Below are 18269 nucleotides of genomic sequence, written 5' to 3'. Positions count from 1 at the left end.
TTCTGCAATGTATAGTCCTTTATTGTCTGGGCAGTTGTAGAGAAAGCAAGATGCCAGTAGAAACACAGACCGTTAATACGGGTAATTGTGTTGCCACTATGACAGAGGGGATTGTTAGGGTGCAGGTAGCACTTGAACAGAAGCAGAACGTTGCAAGAACCACGCAAAGGTATTGCATGTCGAGAAGCACTAAGTACTAGGGCAACTTGGAGGTAAGATTATACTGATTGTACGTTCTCCTTCTATCGATTCTGCAATAGCAAATTTCATATACCCCTTTTTCTGGTTCAAATGGCTCTGAGCACTATGGGACTTAACTTCTGAGGTCATCAGTCTCCTAGAACTTAGAACTACTTAAACCTAACTAACCTAAGGACATCACACACATCCAAGCCCGAGGCAGGATTCGAACCTGCGACCGTAGCAGTGCCGCGGTTCCGGACTGAGCGCCTAGAACCGCGAGACCACCGCGGCCGGCCCCTTTTTCTGGCAGGGCTACAGAGGACGTAATTGTCTTTCTCAATTTGTCAGTCAAGCGCCCTGGGCGGTTGGTCTAACGAAACATGACTTCATATGGTCAAGTTTAGGTTGACTGGAAAGGCATATATTACTTACCACGAGACCCTGTGGAATGCGCAATCAAGGTAACAGCTAGGTGAGGAATCATAAAGAGACCAGTAACCACTTCTTTAGGGAGAAATTGAACGTTTAGCTCAGAAGCGCAATGAGTCTGTCAAATCATTCTCAAGCAGGATCCGAAACATCAATGTCCAAACATATGAGCTAATGCAGAATGAGAAGGTCAATATGGTACTGCACTGAGAAGCTGAGAATAGGGCTCTCGACATATATTTGTCAGCATTCCTGCTGAAATGTTGTGTTGTTTTAGAACGGAGAATCTTTCTGATTTGGCTGCAGCTAGATATAGCAAGTAGAGTTCGCAGCGACCGTCATGTGTTTGCATCAGTAATAAAATTTCACCGGTTTCGGCGTGAGGACCACCTCTAACAACTTAGTCATCAGTCGGAATGCTACGAGTGTGGACAAGTAGGTCGCAAAGCACAGGAGTACAGAGTAAGAAACGGTAAAATCGAAATCGGCGAAAGTTTTTGTTAAATGAGAATGGGGAAAGTATCAGCTGTAGAAAAGCTTTCCCAGTAAAATTTGATACTGCACTATTGGATGCAGAGATAGAACGCAGCTTGTGGAGTTTCGCTAGTGGCAAGGAACATAGGTTCTTAGCAGATACAGAGGTGTAGGTATTGGTAATTGTGCTATATCTTTTGGATAGAAAAATACTAGGGTCTCCGTGTTAAAGGTTACATGGAGCTGGTGATATGGATATAACACTGCTCACGTTTAGCATTGAGCTAAGACTTTTTCTGACCATATGGGGGTATTGCCACAGATTGTTGCAACTCTGAGGATCGATTTCCTTACTAAACACCATAATAAAGCCAGTTCCCTGGAGCATACACTTGAGCTTGGAGGGTGTTTTTTTCCCACTGTGTGATACTGCCGCAAGTGAAACAATGTCGCAAGATGCACCGATCATGAAGGCGTTGCTAACTGCATACTAAAGATGTGTTCCCATGACAACGTACTGTCCGGTACAAGGTAGTTAGTTTGGGTCTCTGAATGTACTGATTTACCATAAGAAATGTTATTTGTGGTTGTGACACTTGAAAGTAACCAGCATTCATATACAATGAACTGTTTTGTATAGAGAAGCATAGTGTGTGTAAGTAACGTGAAAAATGAGTGTATGGTTCTGGTTCGCCTACTTCAATGATCAAACCATCACCAACTCCTTTCCATACCTAATACCATGGAGACACTTAATAAATTAGGCAGATGCAAATACTTCTCCACAATGGACCTGTGGAGCAGCTACCAGCAGATGGAGGTAGAATCAGAGCACAGACTTAAAACAGTTTTTACAGTACCGTGGGGGCATCTTAAATACTGCATGATGCTATTCAGGCTTAAAAATGTACCAGCCACATTTTACAGACCGTTAAATGGGGGTTTGGCAGGCCTAAAAGCTAGAAAATGTGTGGTATATCTTGATGGTACGATAGTATTTCTCGGAAAATATTATCGACCATATAAAACATTGGAGGAAGAGTTCAGTAGACAAAGGGCAGTATGTCTTTCACTAATTATTGAAAAATTAATTTTGCACAGACTCAAGTACTTAGGTTATGTTATTAGTGAAGGTGTACAAACTGACCCTTGTTTAGTGTTGGCACTATTTGAATTTTCAATCCCTCAAACAATGAAACACTTACAATCTTTTCTGAGACTTAGCAACTGCAGAAAATCACGTGCTGGAAAAAGTTTTAACTGAAGACCCAACCATGGTGTTTCATGATTTTGCCAAGGCATTCATCCTTTCCTGTGATGCTAGCAATAGCGCACTTGGTTGTGTTCTCAGTCAGAATATCGATAGTACAGAGCATCCTGTAGTGCGCCCAGCTAAAAAGAGTGGAATGAAACTACTGCACCACAGAGAAGGAAATGTTGGCAGTGATCTATGGGATCACTTATTTTCGATATTACATGTACGGATAGAAATTCAAAGCTGTAACAGATCATGCTCCATTGAAATGGCTATTGGTTTTTAAGAATTCCTCTAACAGGTTAACAAGATTGGATGTTAAGTTGGTTGAGTTTGACTACAAAATCATTCTTGGGCCTTGTAAGAAGTATACAAATACAGATACTTTGAACTGTAAGGTCACAATACTATAAAAACTTGAAAAAATGTGACTGGTAGGAACTGCAGGCAGCTGATACAGACTATCAGGTATTTAAGTAGCAGCCATAGTTTGTAATGAAAAGGGTTTACTCTGCAAGTCAACAGATTTTGGACTACACTTGATGATTCCATTGTTACTGAGGTAAGAAGTATTGCATCAGGCACATGATCATGTATTGTTGGGTCTTGATGGTTGAAGAGTGATGGATAGTAGAGCAGACGAAAAATTCTGGTGTCATACAAGAAAGCATGATATGCATCACTATGTTCATAACTGCATATGATTTGCACAGTGGGCCAATCTCAACCATAAAAGAATTCCTCTTCAGAGGTTGTCTGAGGCATCAGAATGCTTTGAAATGATTTAGCTTGATATTTTGGATCCATTTAACACAACCCCACACCCAAAATTGGTGAGTGAGCCACTAAACACTTGCGCATGCAGACTTCTGATCCAGATGCTGCTGCATTCACATTCTTTGTCATGCTTTACCAGAGAAGACAACTCATGTTGTAAAATTGCGAACAATAAATATGTTCCCAGACAACACTGTTAAATGGACACCTTCACGCATACGAAAGCCACTCTCACCAACTCCTCGAGCCTGCCATTCTGCACCTGTAGCGCCACCACATCACGTGCCCAGTCTCCGCACCTACAAAAATCCTGAACCCAAGGTGTGACCACGTGTGTTCACTTGGTAGCCATCGGAACATATAAAAAAAGGAAACAAACACTATAAATCTTCTATTATATACATATCATAAATTAAAAGCCTATGCCACAGTTTCTGGCTGTACATTTCAGTTAACCTCAAGGACAGGCGTTGGGATTTTGATATATTTTCACCAACAGGTAGACTGATTGACGAGGAAGGCTTTTGTGTGTAGTTTGTTGCTTATATTAATGTTGTGTGTCTAATACATGTACCTGGTCTTCAGTCCACAGACTGGTTTGATGCAGCTCTCCATGCTACTCTATCCTGTGCAAGCTTCTTCATGTCCCCCAAGTAACTACTGCAACCTACACCCTTCTGAATCTGTTTAGTATATTCATCTCTTGGTCTCTATCTACGATTTTTACCCTCAACGCTGCCCTCCAATACTAAATTAGTGATCCCTTGATGCCTTGGAACATTTCCCACCAACCGATCCCTTATTCAGTTGTGCCACAAATTCCTCTTCTCCCCAATTCTGTTCAGCGCCTCCTCATTAGTTACGCGATCTACTCATCTAACCTTCAGCATTATTCTGTGGCACGGCATTTCGAAAGCTTCTATTCTCTTCTTTTCTAAACTATTTACTGTCCATGTTTCACTTCTACACTTGGCTGCACTCCTTATTAAGGCTTTCAGAAAAGGCTTCCTGACACAAATCTATGCTCTATGATAAAAAATTTCTCTTCTTCAGAAACGCTTTCCTTGCCATTGCCAGTCTACATTTTATATCCTCCCTACTTCGATCATCATCAGTTATTTTGCTTCTCAAATAGCAAAACTCACTAACTACTTTAAGTATCTCATTTCCTAATCTAATTTCCTCAGCATCACCTGATTTAATTTGATTACATTCCATTATCCTCGTTTTGCGTTTGTTAATGTTCATCTTGTATCCTCCTTTCAAGACACTGTCCATTCCATTCAACTGCTCTTCCAAGTCCTTTGCCGTCTCTGACAGAATTACGGTGTCATCGGCAAACCTCTTCTGAGATAATTCGTAGGGTCAGTATTGCCTCACGTGTTTCAACATTTCTACGGAACCCAAACTGATCCTCCCCGAGGCTGGCTTCTACGGGGTTTTCCATTCGACTGTAAAGAATTCGTGTTAGTATTTTGCAGCCTGACTTATTAAACTGATAGTTCGGTAATTTTCACACCTGTCAACGCCTGCTTTCTTTGGGATTGGAATTATTATATTCTTCTTAAAGTCTGATGGTATTTCACATCTCTGTAGCAAGTAGTTCTAATGGAATGTTGTCTACTCCCGCCTTGTTTCGACTTAGGTCTTTCAGTGCTCTCTCAAATTATTCACACAGTATCATATCTCCCATTTCATCTTCATCTACGTCCTCTTCCATTTCGATAATATTGTCCTGAATTATATCGCTCTTGTATAGACCATCTATATACTCCTCCCAACTTTCTGCCTTCCCTTCTTTGCTTAGAACTGGTTTTCCATCTGAGCTCTTGATGTTCATACAAGTGGTTCTCTTTTCTCCAAAGGTCTCTTTAATTTTCCTGTAGGCAGTGTCTATCTTACGCCTAGTGATATATGCCTCTACATCCTTACATTTGTCCTCTAGCCATCCCTGCTTAGCCATTTTGCACTTCCTGTCGATCTCATTTTTGAGGCGTTTGTATTCCTTTTTGCCTGCTCCATTTACTGAATTTCTATATTTTCTCCTTTCACTAATAAATTCAATATATCTTCTGTTACCCAAGGATTTCTACTAGACCTCGTCTTTTTACCTACTTGATCGTCTGCTGTCTTCACTATTTCATCTCTCAAAGCCACCCATTCTTCTTCTACTGTACTTCTTTCCCCCATTCTTGTCAATCATGCCCTAATGCTCTCTCTGAAACTCTCTGCAACCTCTGGTTCTTTCAGTTTATCCAGGTCCCATCTCCTTAAATTCCCACCTTTCTGCAGTTTTAATCTATAGTTCATAACCAATAGATTATGATCAGAGTCCACAATTTAAAACCTGATTCCAAAATCTGTATCTGACCATTATATAATTTATTTGAAACCCTCCAGTGTCTCCAGGCCTCTTCCATGTATACAACCTTTTTTCATGATTTTTAACCCCGTGTTAGCTATCATTAAGATATTTTTCTGTCCGAAATTCTACCAGGCAACTTTCTCTTTCTTTCCTTTCCTCATTCCATATTCACCCACTACATTTCTTTCTCTCTCTTTTCCTACTATCGAATTCCAGTGATTCGAATTCCAATGATTGTTAAATTCTCGTCTCCCTTCACTATCTGAATAATTTCTTTTATCTCATTATACATTTCACCAGTCTCTTCGTCATCTGCGGAGTTAGCTGGCATATAAACTTATTCTATTGTGATAAGCGTGGACTTCGTGTCTATCTTGGCTACAATAATGCGTTCACTGTGCTATTCGTAGTAGCTTACCTGTGCTCCTATTTTTTATTCATCATTAAACCTTCTACTGCATTTCCCTATTTTATTTTGTATTTGTAACTATGTATTTACCTGACCAAAGGTCTTGATCCTCCTGCCACCAACCTTCACTAATGCCCACTATATCTAACTTTAACCTGTCTATCTCCCTTTTTAAATTTTCTTACCTACCTACCCAATTAAGGGATCTGGCATTCCGCACTCCGATCTGTAGAACACCAGTTTTCTTTCTCCTGATAACAACGTCCTCCTGAGTTGTCCCCGCCCAGAGATCCGAGTGGGGTACTATTTTACCACATGAATATTTTACCCAAAAGGACGCCATCATCATTTAATCATACAGTAAAGTTGCATGCCCTTAGGAAAAATTACAGCTGTAGTTTCTCCTTGCTTTCAGCCATTTGCAGTACCAGCACAGCAAGGTCGTTTTGGTTAATGTTACGAGGCCAGATCAGTCAATTATCCAGACTGTTGTCCCTGCAACTACTGAAAAGGCTGCTGCCCCTCTTCAGGAACCATACGTTTGTCTGGCCTCTCAACAGATACCCCTCCGTTGTGGTTGCACCTACGGTACGGCTATCTGTATCGCTGAGACACGCAAGCCTCCCCACCAATGGCAAGGTCCATGATCCATGGGGGGGGGGGGGGAGGCTTACAAATATATACTTGTATTACAGACTCATCATATATATATATACAGGGTGTTTCAAAAATGACCGGTATATTTGAAACGGCAATAAAAACTAAACGAGCAGCGATAGAAATACACCGTTTGTTGCAATATGCTTGGGACAACAGTACATTTTCAGGCAGACAAACTTTCGAAATTATAGTAGTTACAATTTTCAACAACAGATGGCGCTGCGGTCTGGGAAACTCTATAGCACGATATTTTCCAGATATCCACCATGCGTAGCAATAGTATGGCGTAGTCTCTGAATGAAATTACCCGAAACCTTTGACAACGTGTCTGGCGGAATGGCTTCACATGCAGATGAGATGTACTGCTTCAGCTGTTCAATTGTTTCTGGATTCTGGCGGTACACCTGGTCTTTCAAGTGTCCCCACAGAAAGAAGTCACAGGGGTTCATGTCTGGCGAATAGGGAGGCCAATCTACGCCGCCTCCTGTATGTTTCGGATAGCCCAAAGCAATCACACGATCATCGAAATATTCATTCAGGAGATTAAAGACGTCGGCCGTGCGATGTGGCCGGGCACCATCTTGCATAAACCACGAGGTGTTTGCAGTGTCGTCTAAGGCAGTTTGTACTGCCACAAATTCACGAAGAATGTCCAGATAGCGTGATGCAGTAACCGTTTCGGATCTGAAAAATGGGCCAATGATTCCTTTGGAAGAAATGGCGGCCCAGACCAGTACTTTTTGAGGATGCAGGGACGATGGGACTGCAACATGGGGCTTTTCGGTTCCCCATATGCGCCAGTTCTGTTTATTGACGAAGCCGTCCAGGTAAAAATAAGCTTCGTCAGTAAACCAAATGCTGCCCACATGCATATCGCCGTCATCAATCCTGTGCACTATATCGTTAGCGAATGTCTCTCGTGCAGCAATGGTAGCGGCGCTGAGGGGTTGCCGCGTTTGAATTTTGTATGGATAGAGGTGTAAACTCTGGTGCATGAGACGATACGTTGGACCGCAGCTGCAACATGGCGAACGGAAACCCGAGGCCGCTGTTGGATCACCTGCTGCACTAGCTGCGCGTTGCCCTCTGTGGTTGCCGTACGCGGTCGCCCTACCTTTCCAGCACGTTCATCCGTCACGTTCCCAGTCCGTTGAAATTTTTCAAACAGATCCTTTATTGTATCGCTTTTCGGTCCTTTGGTTACATTAAACCTCCGTTGAAAACTTCGTCTTGTTGCAACAACACTGTGTTCTAGGCGGTGGAATTCCAACACCAGAAAAATCCTCTGTTCTAAGGAATAAACCATGTTGTCTACAGCACACTTGCACGTTGTGAACAGCACACGCTTACAGCAGAAAGACGACGTACAGAATGGCGCACCCACAGACTGCGTTGTCTTCTATATCTTTCACATCACTTGCAGCGCCATCTGTTGTTGAAAATTGTAACTACTGTAATTTCGAAAGTTTGTCCGCCTGAAAATGTACTGTTGTCCCAAGCATATTGCAACAAACGGTGTATTTCTATCGCTGCTCGTTTAGTTTTTATTGCCGTTTCAAATATACCGGTCATTTTTGAAACACCCTGTATATATATCTGGTCCGAAACGATCGGCTAGACGACGGGCTGTAGTGCTGGGTACGTCACGTCGTTCGCTTCACCGCATCTTACATGACGATCTTAAGTTTCACCCGTACAAGATAATGATCGTCCAGTAGCTTAGTAAAGGGGATTTTGTGCAGCGCAGTTTTGTGGCGTAATGGACGAAATTTTTACGGAAGATGCAGATGCTACAGTTTTCATGAGTGATGAAGCACAGTTACTGTGACATCAGCGTGCTACGTTAAAATGTTAAACAACTTTCTTCATGCAGAACTTGAAAGACGTCACGTGAACATGAGATAAATATGGCTTCAGCAGGACGGTCCCACAGCTCACACGGCGAGAGCATCCATGGAAGTGGTTCGACAAATGTCCCCAGGTCATGTTATTTCGAGATATGGTGATGTTTACTGGCCCTCTCGTTCACCCGATTTGTCGATATGCGACTTCCTTTTGTGGGGATATTAAGAACCAAAAGTCTACATGAAAAAGCCTCGGACAATCGATGACCTGAAGAATTCCATTCATTAGGAAAGCCGTGCCGCATGAAATGTTGGAGAGAGCCACGTGTAACTTTCGGGAGAGGATCCAAATTTGTATCCAGCGAGAAGGACGTCATCTCTAAGACATTATTTTTCGAACATAATTAAAGTATGTATATTTCAAAACTGCATTAAAAAATCTATCATTTAATGCCTGTTTTTATTATTTTGTCCCAGTAATTCAGTAGTGAATAACATGCGTTTCCTCTGCTCCACCCTGTAATATATATATATATATATATATATATATATATATATATATATATATATATATGTGTGTGTGTGTGTGTGTGTGTGTGTGTTTGAGTTCAATATTTAACTGGCATTTGGAATATATCATCGGGGTAGTGGGACCTGAAAGCAATTCAGCTAGAGAGCAGGTGCTATCCCCTGGGAAAAGCAGTAAAGTGACAGCTGCCACGAATCCAGAGACAATAGAATCTTGACCAAAATCTATACATATTATAAATTAAAGTCCCGCACTACATTCTTCTGCCAGTATGTGAAGGCTGATCTCAGGAACTAGTGTAGATATAGATTTCACTAGCAGAGATAGAATGACTCTTGAGGAAGACTTGTGTGTATCTACATATATTACAAATTGTAGTCCCCTGACCTGCTCATATAGCACACCGCGCAGCGTGCCAGCTTCTCAGACAGGGACGCAATCCAGAATAACGACTGTGGCTGGAGCACCAGCCGGCTTGAGTTTGGTTTTTAGGCGGTTTCCCACGCTCGTTAAACCAGATGCTGGACTGGTCCCCAATTTCCACCTCAGGAAATATGACATACAGTGAAAATACGGTCAAAGACACAAAACAAAGTATACAGAGCTCACAGACAGCGCACGTCTTCCCTTCCTAAGGTAACTGGTGGCTTCAGCAACAGTAAGGGCATCCGGTTGCGGAGTTAAATAGAAATAAATTCGCCAAATCTTGAGTACAGTTGACCCAATAACAGACGGGATTAAAGCAAAGAAGAATATAATAAACTTAACTCCTCTGCCGCTTTTTTCTGTCTGTATGCGGCGGCTAATCTCAGGAATTACTGTCTTGACTAATAAACTGACGGAAAAAAAGTCGCACCACCAAGGAGGAGTTGTATGACATAAACGAAAGTTAGTAGGTATGTTCCTAATCTGAAGGGTTTTGCTCCAGTCGCTTAAGAGTGGCGCTCGTAACACCACTATGAGGATGCAAATCAGGTTTGCTTTAAATACACAGTAATGGCCGTGACCGGTAGTTACGTTTGCATTTGAATGTGGTATGATAGTCAACAATGCCTTTAAGGCAACAAAGATCCCATATCATTACCTCACTGAGTTTGAACAAGGTTGTGTAATAGGACTACCAGAAGTTGGATGTTCCTTCTGTGATACTACAGAAAGACTTGGCAAGAATTTAGCCACTGTACATGACTATTGGAAGTGGTGGTCATGAGAATGTACAGTCGCAAGAAGACTGGGTTCCAGATGGCCACGTGGCACTACCGAGAGGAAAGACCATCGAGTTCAGCGTGTGGGTCTGGCACATCGTACTGCATCTGCAGCAGTAACTTGAGCAGCAGTTGGAACCACAGAGACACAACGAACTGTTACAAATGGATTACTTCAAGGACAGATCCGAGCCAGACGCCTTGTAACGTGCATTCCACTAATCCCACATCACCGCCATTTGCGACTTCAGTGGTGTCAAGCGAGAGCTTTTTGAAGAGCATTGTGGGGGTCTGCTGTATTGTCTGATGAAAGCTGGTTCTGTCTCAGTGCCAGAAGGAGGCCAGCTGAGAGCCTGTACCCACCTTGTCTATGTGCTGGACACACTGGACCTACACCTGGAGTAATGGGGCATTAACTGCAGACAGCATTTCTGAAATGGATATAGGGTAACCGGTTATCTACACGCGTTACTTTCGAGCTTGGAAATAATTAGGTACTGAAAAGAGCAAACTAGTAACAATATTTCTAAGAATCATTAAGTCACGGTGGGAAGTATACCCAACGTGACAAGCCAAGTTCCTTTCGCACTATACACGGTGTCCCAAAAAGAGTGACCCGATTTTAATTTGTAATAATATTGTGACATGTATTCAGCATGGTCTAGAGTTTCAGAAAAAATCCACTAGATGTCGCTACGAGTGCTGACCTGGACTGTGGAGCCAGTCTCGCGCAATATGGCGTCCGCGGAGCAGAAGGCGTATTGCGTTATTGAATTTCGTCGTACTCAATCAGTGATCGCAGTTCAGTGGGCGTTTCATATTCGATTTCGTGCTAAGAAACAGAGTATCTCTGTAAAGGCAAAAGTCCTGCCCCGCCACGCGTTCCTGAACAAACAGTGGAACAAACCCGATGAGCATTTAAGCGGAACTGGTTATTCCCACAACTTGACTCTGACAATTTCATCTATCACCAAGATGGAGCACCACCGCACTGGCACAACAACGTGCGCAGTTTCCTCAATGCCAAAGTGCCCAACTTTGGATAGAGCGTACAGGTCCACCAGATCAGGCTTTACGCTCTTGACCTCCTAGGTCCCCTGACTTAACATCATGTGATTTCTTCCTGTGGGAATATGTTAAACAATGTGTTTACGTTCCTCCCTTACCTCGTGACGTTGATGAACTAAAAACCAGAATATCAACTGCTGTAGCTTCAGTGACAGAAGACACCTTACGCTCAGTTTGGGATGAATTCGGCTATCGGCTAGATGGCATCTGTGCAGCCAATGGAGGACATATTGAACATTTATGATGGATTTTTATAAACTTCTGCCTTTTCTGAGTAATTTAGTATGCAATTTGTTGGTGTTAAGCCCTTCTTCCTAATAAATAATTCTATTTAAAATCGGGTCATTCTTTTTGGGACACTCTTTAGTTGTTACCGTTTGACAACTGAAGCTACATTAGCGCTCCAGGCGGTGAGAAAGCAGTCACATGTGTCATAAGGACAATGTTTGTTTTTAATTATTTTTCTATTTAATTGACAAAATAATTGTTATATTATTGCGTTACATGCATTAATAAATTACCAAGAGACGTGAATTATTCTGAAGTACATGTGAAGACAGCCGAACCTCATTGATTCAATGACACAAGCTACAACTTATTCATGAAGAAATGTTTTCGGATATGTGTATAGTTGGTCGTGCGGTAGCGTTCTCGCTTCCCGCGTCCGGGTTCCCGCGTTCGATTCCCGGCGGGACCAGGGATTTTCTCTGCCTCGTGATGACTGGGTGTTGTGTGCTGTCCTTAGGTTAGTTAGGTTTAAGTAGTTCTAAGTTCTAGGAAACTGATGACCATAGGTGTTAAGTCCCATAGTGCTCAGAGCCATTTGAACCATTTTTTTACGTGTATAGTTGCAGCTTCCTGCGCTGACAGCAAGAGACTAAATGCACAATTCATGGATGAGAAGCATATATTTTTGTTGTTGTCTCTTCTAAATTATGTTAGGCACTTTCCTCGACATGTAAAAAAAAGATTATGGAGGCTAATGATTCGCCCATTCTTACACTTTACTCGAGTTTCTAATACATACATGAATGTATTTGTAAATGTTATCAGTTCTGCTTCAATAGGGGTTTGTTGAAGATTCTTGTCGTTTGTGGCTCTGATGTAGGAATAATTGTAGAACTAATTTTTTCTGTATTCGGAAACAGTTTCATTGTTTTTGACGATTTATTATCACGTCTGTGTGGTTTTCCTTCAGCTAAAGGTGTGGTGGCTTATTTGGTAAGTTAGATAGTGTATCACATTACAAACCGGTTTCCGTCGTTCCAAATTCACTGATTTGGCTGGAAGTGTAGCGAAAAAACTTCACATTATTGGGTAGATGATATGACATCGTTCTGCAAAAGGTCAGTTCTACTGGTGTTTACTAGCGGTTTCTTGTTACTAAAGGAAAACGACATTCTTCAGTAGATAGCTGTACTTTGCAAGAGAATCGCAAATAAACAGTCCTTAGAAGATTAAAAATGACAAATACAGTGTAATTTTTTAGTTATTGTCGATTTTTATGGCACTACATACGCTCCCTGTTGTAGCAACTATGTTATAAACCAGTATAAACGATACAATTCGCATTCATCCGATATCGTGTTCCAAATGTAGCTTGCTCGACGCTTGGCGCACTGCTATCACAATGGGTAAGAAACGAGGCGGAATGCCACAACTGTTAAGCCGGGTTCACACAAGCAACTAATGTGGCGCCACAGGTTGTGGGTTTCTGTAGTGGCATCGTGAACTACTGTTCACTCAGGACGCCAGAAAATCTATACAACTGCACAATTTTCAACATTGGGTCAACTGAAATCATATAGGCGGGCATGATTGTTACATTACAGGTTATGACATTAGAGCTGCGACAAGAGTTAAATGCAAGGCAGACGAAACTCAAAGGTTGGATCCGAAAATAAATTTCGTTCAGGGATAAATCGGGGACCACAAACACTTCTCTAAAAGAAGTAACACATGGAGACGAAAATGCTGTCTGCAATGGTAAAACAACCAAGAGCTGGAACGTAAATATCATCTGCAGATACACCATTCTTCCAAGATTTTAGAAACTTATTGTATTCATTGACAAATTTAGAATAACTAATCTTTAGATTAACAGCTGCCACATCACACTCTGGAGCTATTTCCTGCATGTACTCGACAGTTCATACAATGCTTGGCCTCACAAATTATGCAATATATACGACTCGCTTCTTTTGTTACGCATATTAAGGTTATTCATTCACCCAAAAATCTTTTGAGATTGTGGGTACGTCATTGGTTTGCAAATATACTCCCCCCACCTCCGCCCACCTCGCCCCCCCCCCCCCCCCCACCCCTCCGCCCACACACACACACACACACACACATTGCTGTAGATCAAAAATGGTTTTCTGCTCTTGTAGTGCCACAAGCTGCGAAAATGTACGTGCCAAACACTGTTTTCACTTGAAAACACAATGAAACAGAATGGAGTACAGCAGCAGTTAATTACTCCACGATAACAGTGACAAAGCAAAACGAGGATAATGGAATGTAGTCGAATTAAGTCGGGTGATGCTGAGGGAATTAGATTAGGATATGAGACACTTAAAGTAGTAAAGGAGTTTTGCTATTTGGGGAGCAAAATAACTGATGATGGTCGAAGTAGAAAAGGAATACAAACGTCTCAAAAATGAGATCGACAGCAAGTGCAAAATGGCTAAGCAGGGATGGCTAGAGGACAAATGTAAGGATGTTGAGACTTATCTCACTAGGGGTAAGATAGATACTGCCTACAGGAAAATTAAAGAGACCTTTGGAGAGAAGATAACTACTTGTATGAACATCAAGAGCTGAGATGGAAACCCAGTTCTAAGCAAAGAAGGGAAGGCAGAAAGGTGGAAGGAGTATATAGAGGGTTTATACAAAGGCGATGTACTTGAGGACAATATTATGGAAATGGAAGAGGATGTAGATGAAGACGAAATGGGAGATAAGATACTGCGTGAAGAGTTAGACAGAGCGTGAAAGACCTGAGCCGAAACAAGCTCCCGGGAGTAGACAACATTCCATTAGAACTACTGACGGCCTTGGGAGGGCCAGTCATGACAAAACTCTACCATCTGGTGAGCAAGATGTATGAGACAGGCGAAATACCCTCAGACTTCAAGAAGAATGTAATAATTCCAATCCCAAAGAAAGCAGGTGTTGACAGATGTGAAAATTACCGAACTATCAGTTTAATAAGTCACAGCTGCAAAATACTAACATGAATTCTTTACAGACGAATGGAAAAACTGGTAGAAGCGGACTTCGGGGAAGATCAGTTTGGATTCCGTAGAAATGTTGGAACACGTGACGCAATACTGACCCTACGACTTATCTTAGAAGAAAGATTAAGAAAAGGCAAACCTACGTTTCTAGCATTTGTAGACTTAGAGAACGCTTTTGACAGTGTTAACTGGAAAACTTTCTTTCAAATTCTGATGGTGGCAGGGGTAAAATACAGGGAGCGAAAGGCTATTTACAATTTGTACAGAAACGGAATGGACAGTGTCTTGAAAGGAGGGTATAAGATGAACATCAAGAAAAGCAAAACGAGGATAATGGAATGTAGTCAAATTAAATCGGGTGATGCTGAGGGAATTAGATTAGGAAATGAGACACTTAAAGTAGTAAAGGAGTTTTGCTATTTAGGGAGTAAAATAACTGATGATGGTCAAAGTAGAGATGATAGAAAATGTAGACTGGCAATGGCAAGGAAAGCGTTTCTGAAGAAGAGAAATTTGTTAACATCGAGTATAGATTTAAGTGTCAGGAAGTCGTTTCTGAAAGTATTTGTATGGAGTATAGCCATGTATGGAAATGAAACATGGACGATAAATAGTTTGGACAAGAAGAGAATAGAAGCTTTCGAAATGTGGTGCTACAGAAGAATGCTGAAGATTAGATGGGTAGATTACATAACTAATCAGGAGGTACTGAATAAAATTGGCGAGAAGAGGAGTTTGTGGCACAACTTGACTAGAAGAAGGGACCGGTTGGTAGTCCATGTTCTGAGGCATCAATGGATCACCAATTTAGCATTGGAGGGCAGCGTGGAAGGTAAAAATCGTAGAGGGAGACCTAGAGATGAGTACACTAAGCAGACTCAGAAGGATGTAGGTTGCAGGAAGTACTGGGAGATGAAGAAGCTTGCACAGGATAGGGTAGCATAGAGAGCTGCATCAAACCAGTCTAAGGACTGAAGACCACAACAACAACAAAACTGTGGCAGAATTCTCGTGTTTCGAAATACTGCGACCAGGGAGCAGTGGTGGAAGCAAAGTAGCGCAACAAAGTACACTTTTTGTGGTCTGACAAAAGTTGCGTCTCTTCTGTTGCGCCACTAAACATTGGGAGTTCACACATGGAACTGCAGTATGCCACTAGCTGTGGCGACACTTGCGTGTGTGAACACGGCTTAGACGGTGCTATACAGCGTCTCCCATCTCTCAGAACTCGGAACGACCACCGAAGTCGTCAGACATCCCCAACGGTCGAAACTGGGCAGGTACAGGTCTCGGCGCTTGTTCGTGACGCCTAGGCACGGCGAACGCCAGGTCTGTTGCAGGCAGAAACGGCTGGGCGTGCTTATCATTATAAATCTCTTATTTTTGGACAAACTGTTTGGTATTGTTTTGGATTCTGCAGTTTTATTTAGATGAAAGATTTTCTTACTATCGTAGAGCTACAAATGAAGTTCATAATTCTGTATTACTGAATCCTGTCGAAACAAACGTAGATCAATATGAGAAGATGCTCTGCCCCATTGCAAGCTTCGGAAATTTTACATTCAAGAAACTATATTTAGTTGATCCATTTTGCTGTCGAAACTTACCCCAACCCCCTTACAATGAACTCGTTTCTTTTATTTATTTATTTTCGTTTGACATCGTCACTGGAAATGTGAACTAATTTACATGTGTAAATGTCCAACTGTTGCCAGTCATTAGATTGCAGTCGTTTTCAACGAAAGGAATACTAAACAGGAAACAAAATAGCTTCATATATCGAAAATACTGCTGAGCTTAAACTTTTTTAAACATACCCATTAGAAAAGATAAGTATTCCCCTCTTGCAACTGAAAGGAGAAACTTTATAAGATTAAAAAAAATTATTTGGTGAAACAAGTATCTCTCTTTTGCCTCTTCGTCTGACCCCCACCCCGTCCCCCAACGTGTACAATCGCAAGATATTTCTTTAACATTCAGTGCTCCTCACCCCATAGTCAACCAAGATACCTAAAGAAGAGCACAAATATGTTCACAGTTTCTTGTAAAAGCAACCCAGTGCAAACGTAACTTCCTCGGATTTACAAATAACGTAAAGGAGCACGAATTCTGTTGCTGCTGGACCATGAAGTTGTTTTTGTATGTCAATCCTTAAAACAGGTGGAAATCAGGAGTACGCTATTTGTTAAGAAGTGTAATGAATTGCACAATTAATTGATTGCAGAAATCTCTCAGAACAATGCGTGTTGGTCAACTACCGCCAATAGTTTTCACATTTTCCTATGTCAGAGAGGGAGACACCACCATTATGAGTATGCCTGCAACAGACCTGGCGTTCGCCGTGCCTAGCTGACGTTACGTCACGAACAAGCGCCGAGGCCTTCCTTTGAGTCTGTGTTGGGTGAACCTGTCGTCTCCCAATGCGACCGAGGTACAGCCTCGCCTATTCGCCGCACGGAAGACGCGGCGCTGCTCGCCAAGTGCCGGCACGCGGAAGACAGCGGAGCGCGCTATTTTTACGGCAGCGGCACTGACCTTGAACCGCAGTTGGCCTACTGGCGGCCGCGCGTACGGGATGCCCTGGAAGCTGCGGTAGCGGTAGCGCCGGTGGCAGCCAGCCGCCCCCTCCGCCTCCGCGACGCGGCCGCGCACCGCCCCCGCCTCCACGCGGACTGTCAGCGAGGCCTCCGCGTGCCGGCCCTCTTCCTCCGGCGGCGACATCTCTCGCACTGGCCGCCAGCGCCGCCGCCTCGCAGTTATAAGAGGACACTTTCCCGGCATGCAACGCTTCCCGCTGCCCGCGGCGGGTAATTAGGCCGCGAGCGTTTAGAGGCGCGTTCAGGAGCAGTTACGGCTGATTACGAGCGCAGCGTAACGCGGTTAGTGCTGCAGCCTCGAGCAGGTGTGTCAAGAGGAGGACAGGACGGAATACTGCCTACTATTACTAACCACAGGCCAGGATGGCCAAGGCGCGGCAGTTGCCCCCTCCTGGAATCTGGTGTACAGAATTCCCTCACAGGCTGCGCTTCAGAAATTACGCCTCTTCTTTGGCGCGGCAGTGACTTCGGCTTCGTCCTGCATTCCAGGCTGACGCGGAAGTTTACAAAAAAATTTAGAAAATATTATCTGAAAACTGTTATCTGCCCCTACCTTATAGAGTCATTATCTAGCTCTAGAAAGGAATCATTCCAACACACCGCTGCGAGAATTTATGCGCCTACTTTCAGTATAAAACAAACACGCTTAGGTAACACTGCCCAACATTAACTGAAGAGCCAAAGAAATTGGTACACCTGCTTAATATCGTACAGTTCCCCCGTGAGCACGCAAAAGTGCCACAACACGACATGGCATGGACTCAACTAGTGTCTGAAGTAGCATGAATCGTGCAGAGCTGTCCATAAATCCCTAAGAGTACAGAGGATGGAGATCTCTTCTGAACAGCAAGTTCAAGGCATCCCAGATATGCTCAGTAATGTTCATGTCTGAGGAGTTTGGTGGCCAGACTGTTCCTGGAGCCAACCTGTAGCAATTCTGGACGTATGGGGTGTCGCATTGTCCTGCTGGTATTGCCCAAGTCCGTCGGAATGCAGAACGGACATGAATGGATGCAGGTGATCAGCCAGGACACTTACTTACATGTCACCTTGTATCTAGACGTATAACGGGTCCCATATCACTCCAACTGCACACACCCCACACCATTACAGAGCCTCCACCAGCTTCAACAGTCCCCTGCTGACCTGCAGGGTTCATGGGTTCAGGAAGTTGTCTCCATACCCGTACACATCATCCGCTCGATATCATTTGAAATTAGACTCGTCTGACTGGC

General features: G+C 42.9%; 1 protein-coding gene across 1 annotated transcript in view; it reads right to left on the bottom strand.

Annotated features, from left to right (window-relative positions):
- LOC124798778 (juvenile hormone esterase-like) overlaps positions 1-17158 on the bottom strand; it is a 368794-nt gene extending 351636 nt beyond the window's left edge. Inside the window, exon 1 of the mRNA XM_047262308.1 lies at positions 16973-17158. Coding sequence (XP_047118264.1) covers positions 16973-17158 — 186 coding nt within the window. The remainder of the gene's footprint in view (positions 1-16972) is intronic.
- Between the last annotated feature and the right edge of the window lie 1111 nt (positions 17159-18269).

This window comes from Schistocerca piceifrons, chromosome 5, assembly GCF_021461385.2.
Source record: "Schistocerca piceifrons isolate TAMUIC-IGC-003096 chromosome 5, iqSchPice1.1, whole genome shotgun sequence".
NCBI classification, from domain to species: Eukaryota; Metazoa; Arthropoda; class Insecta; order Orthoptera; family Acrididae; genus Schistocerca; species Schistocerca piceifrons.
The sequence above is the reverse complement of the archived record's forward strand: the minus strand, read 5'-3'. Positions and strand labels throughout refer to the sequence as shown.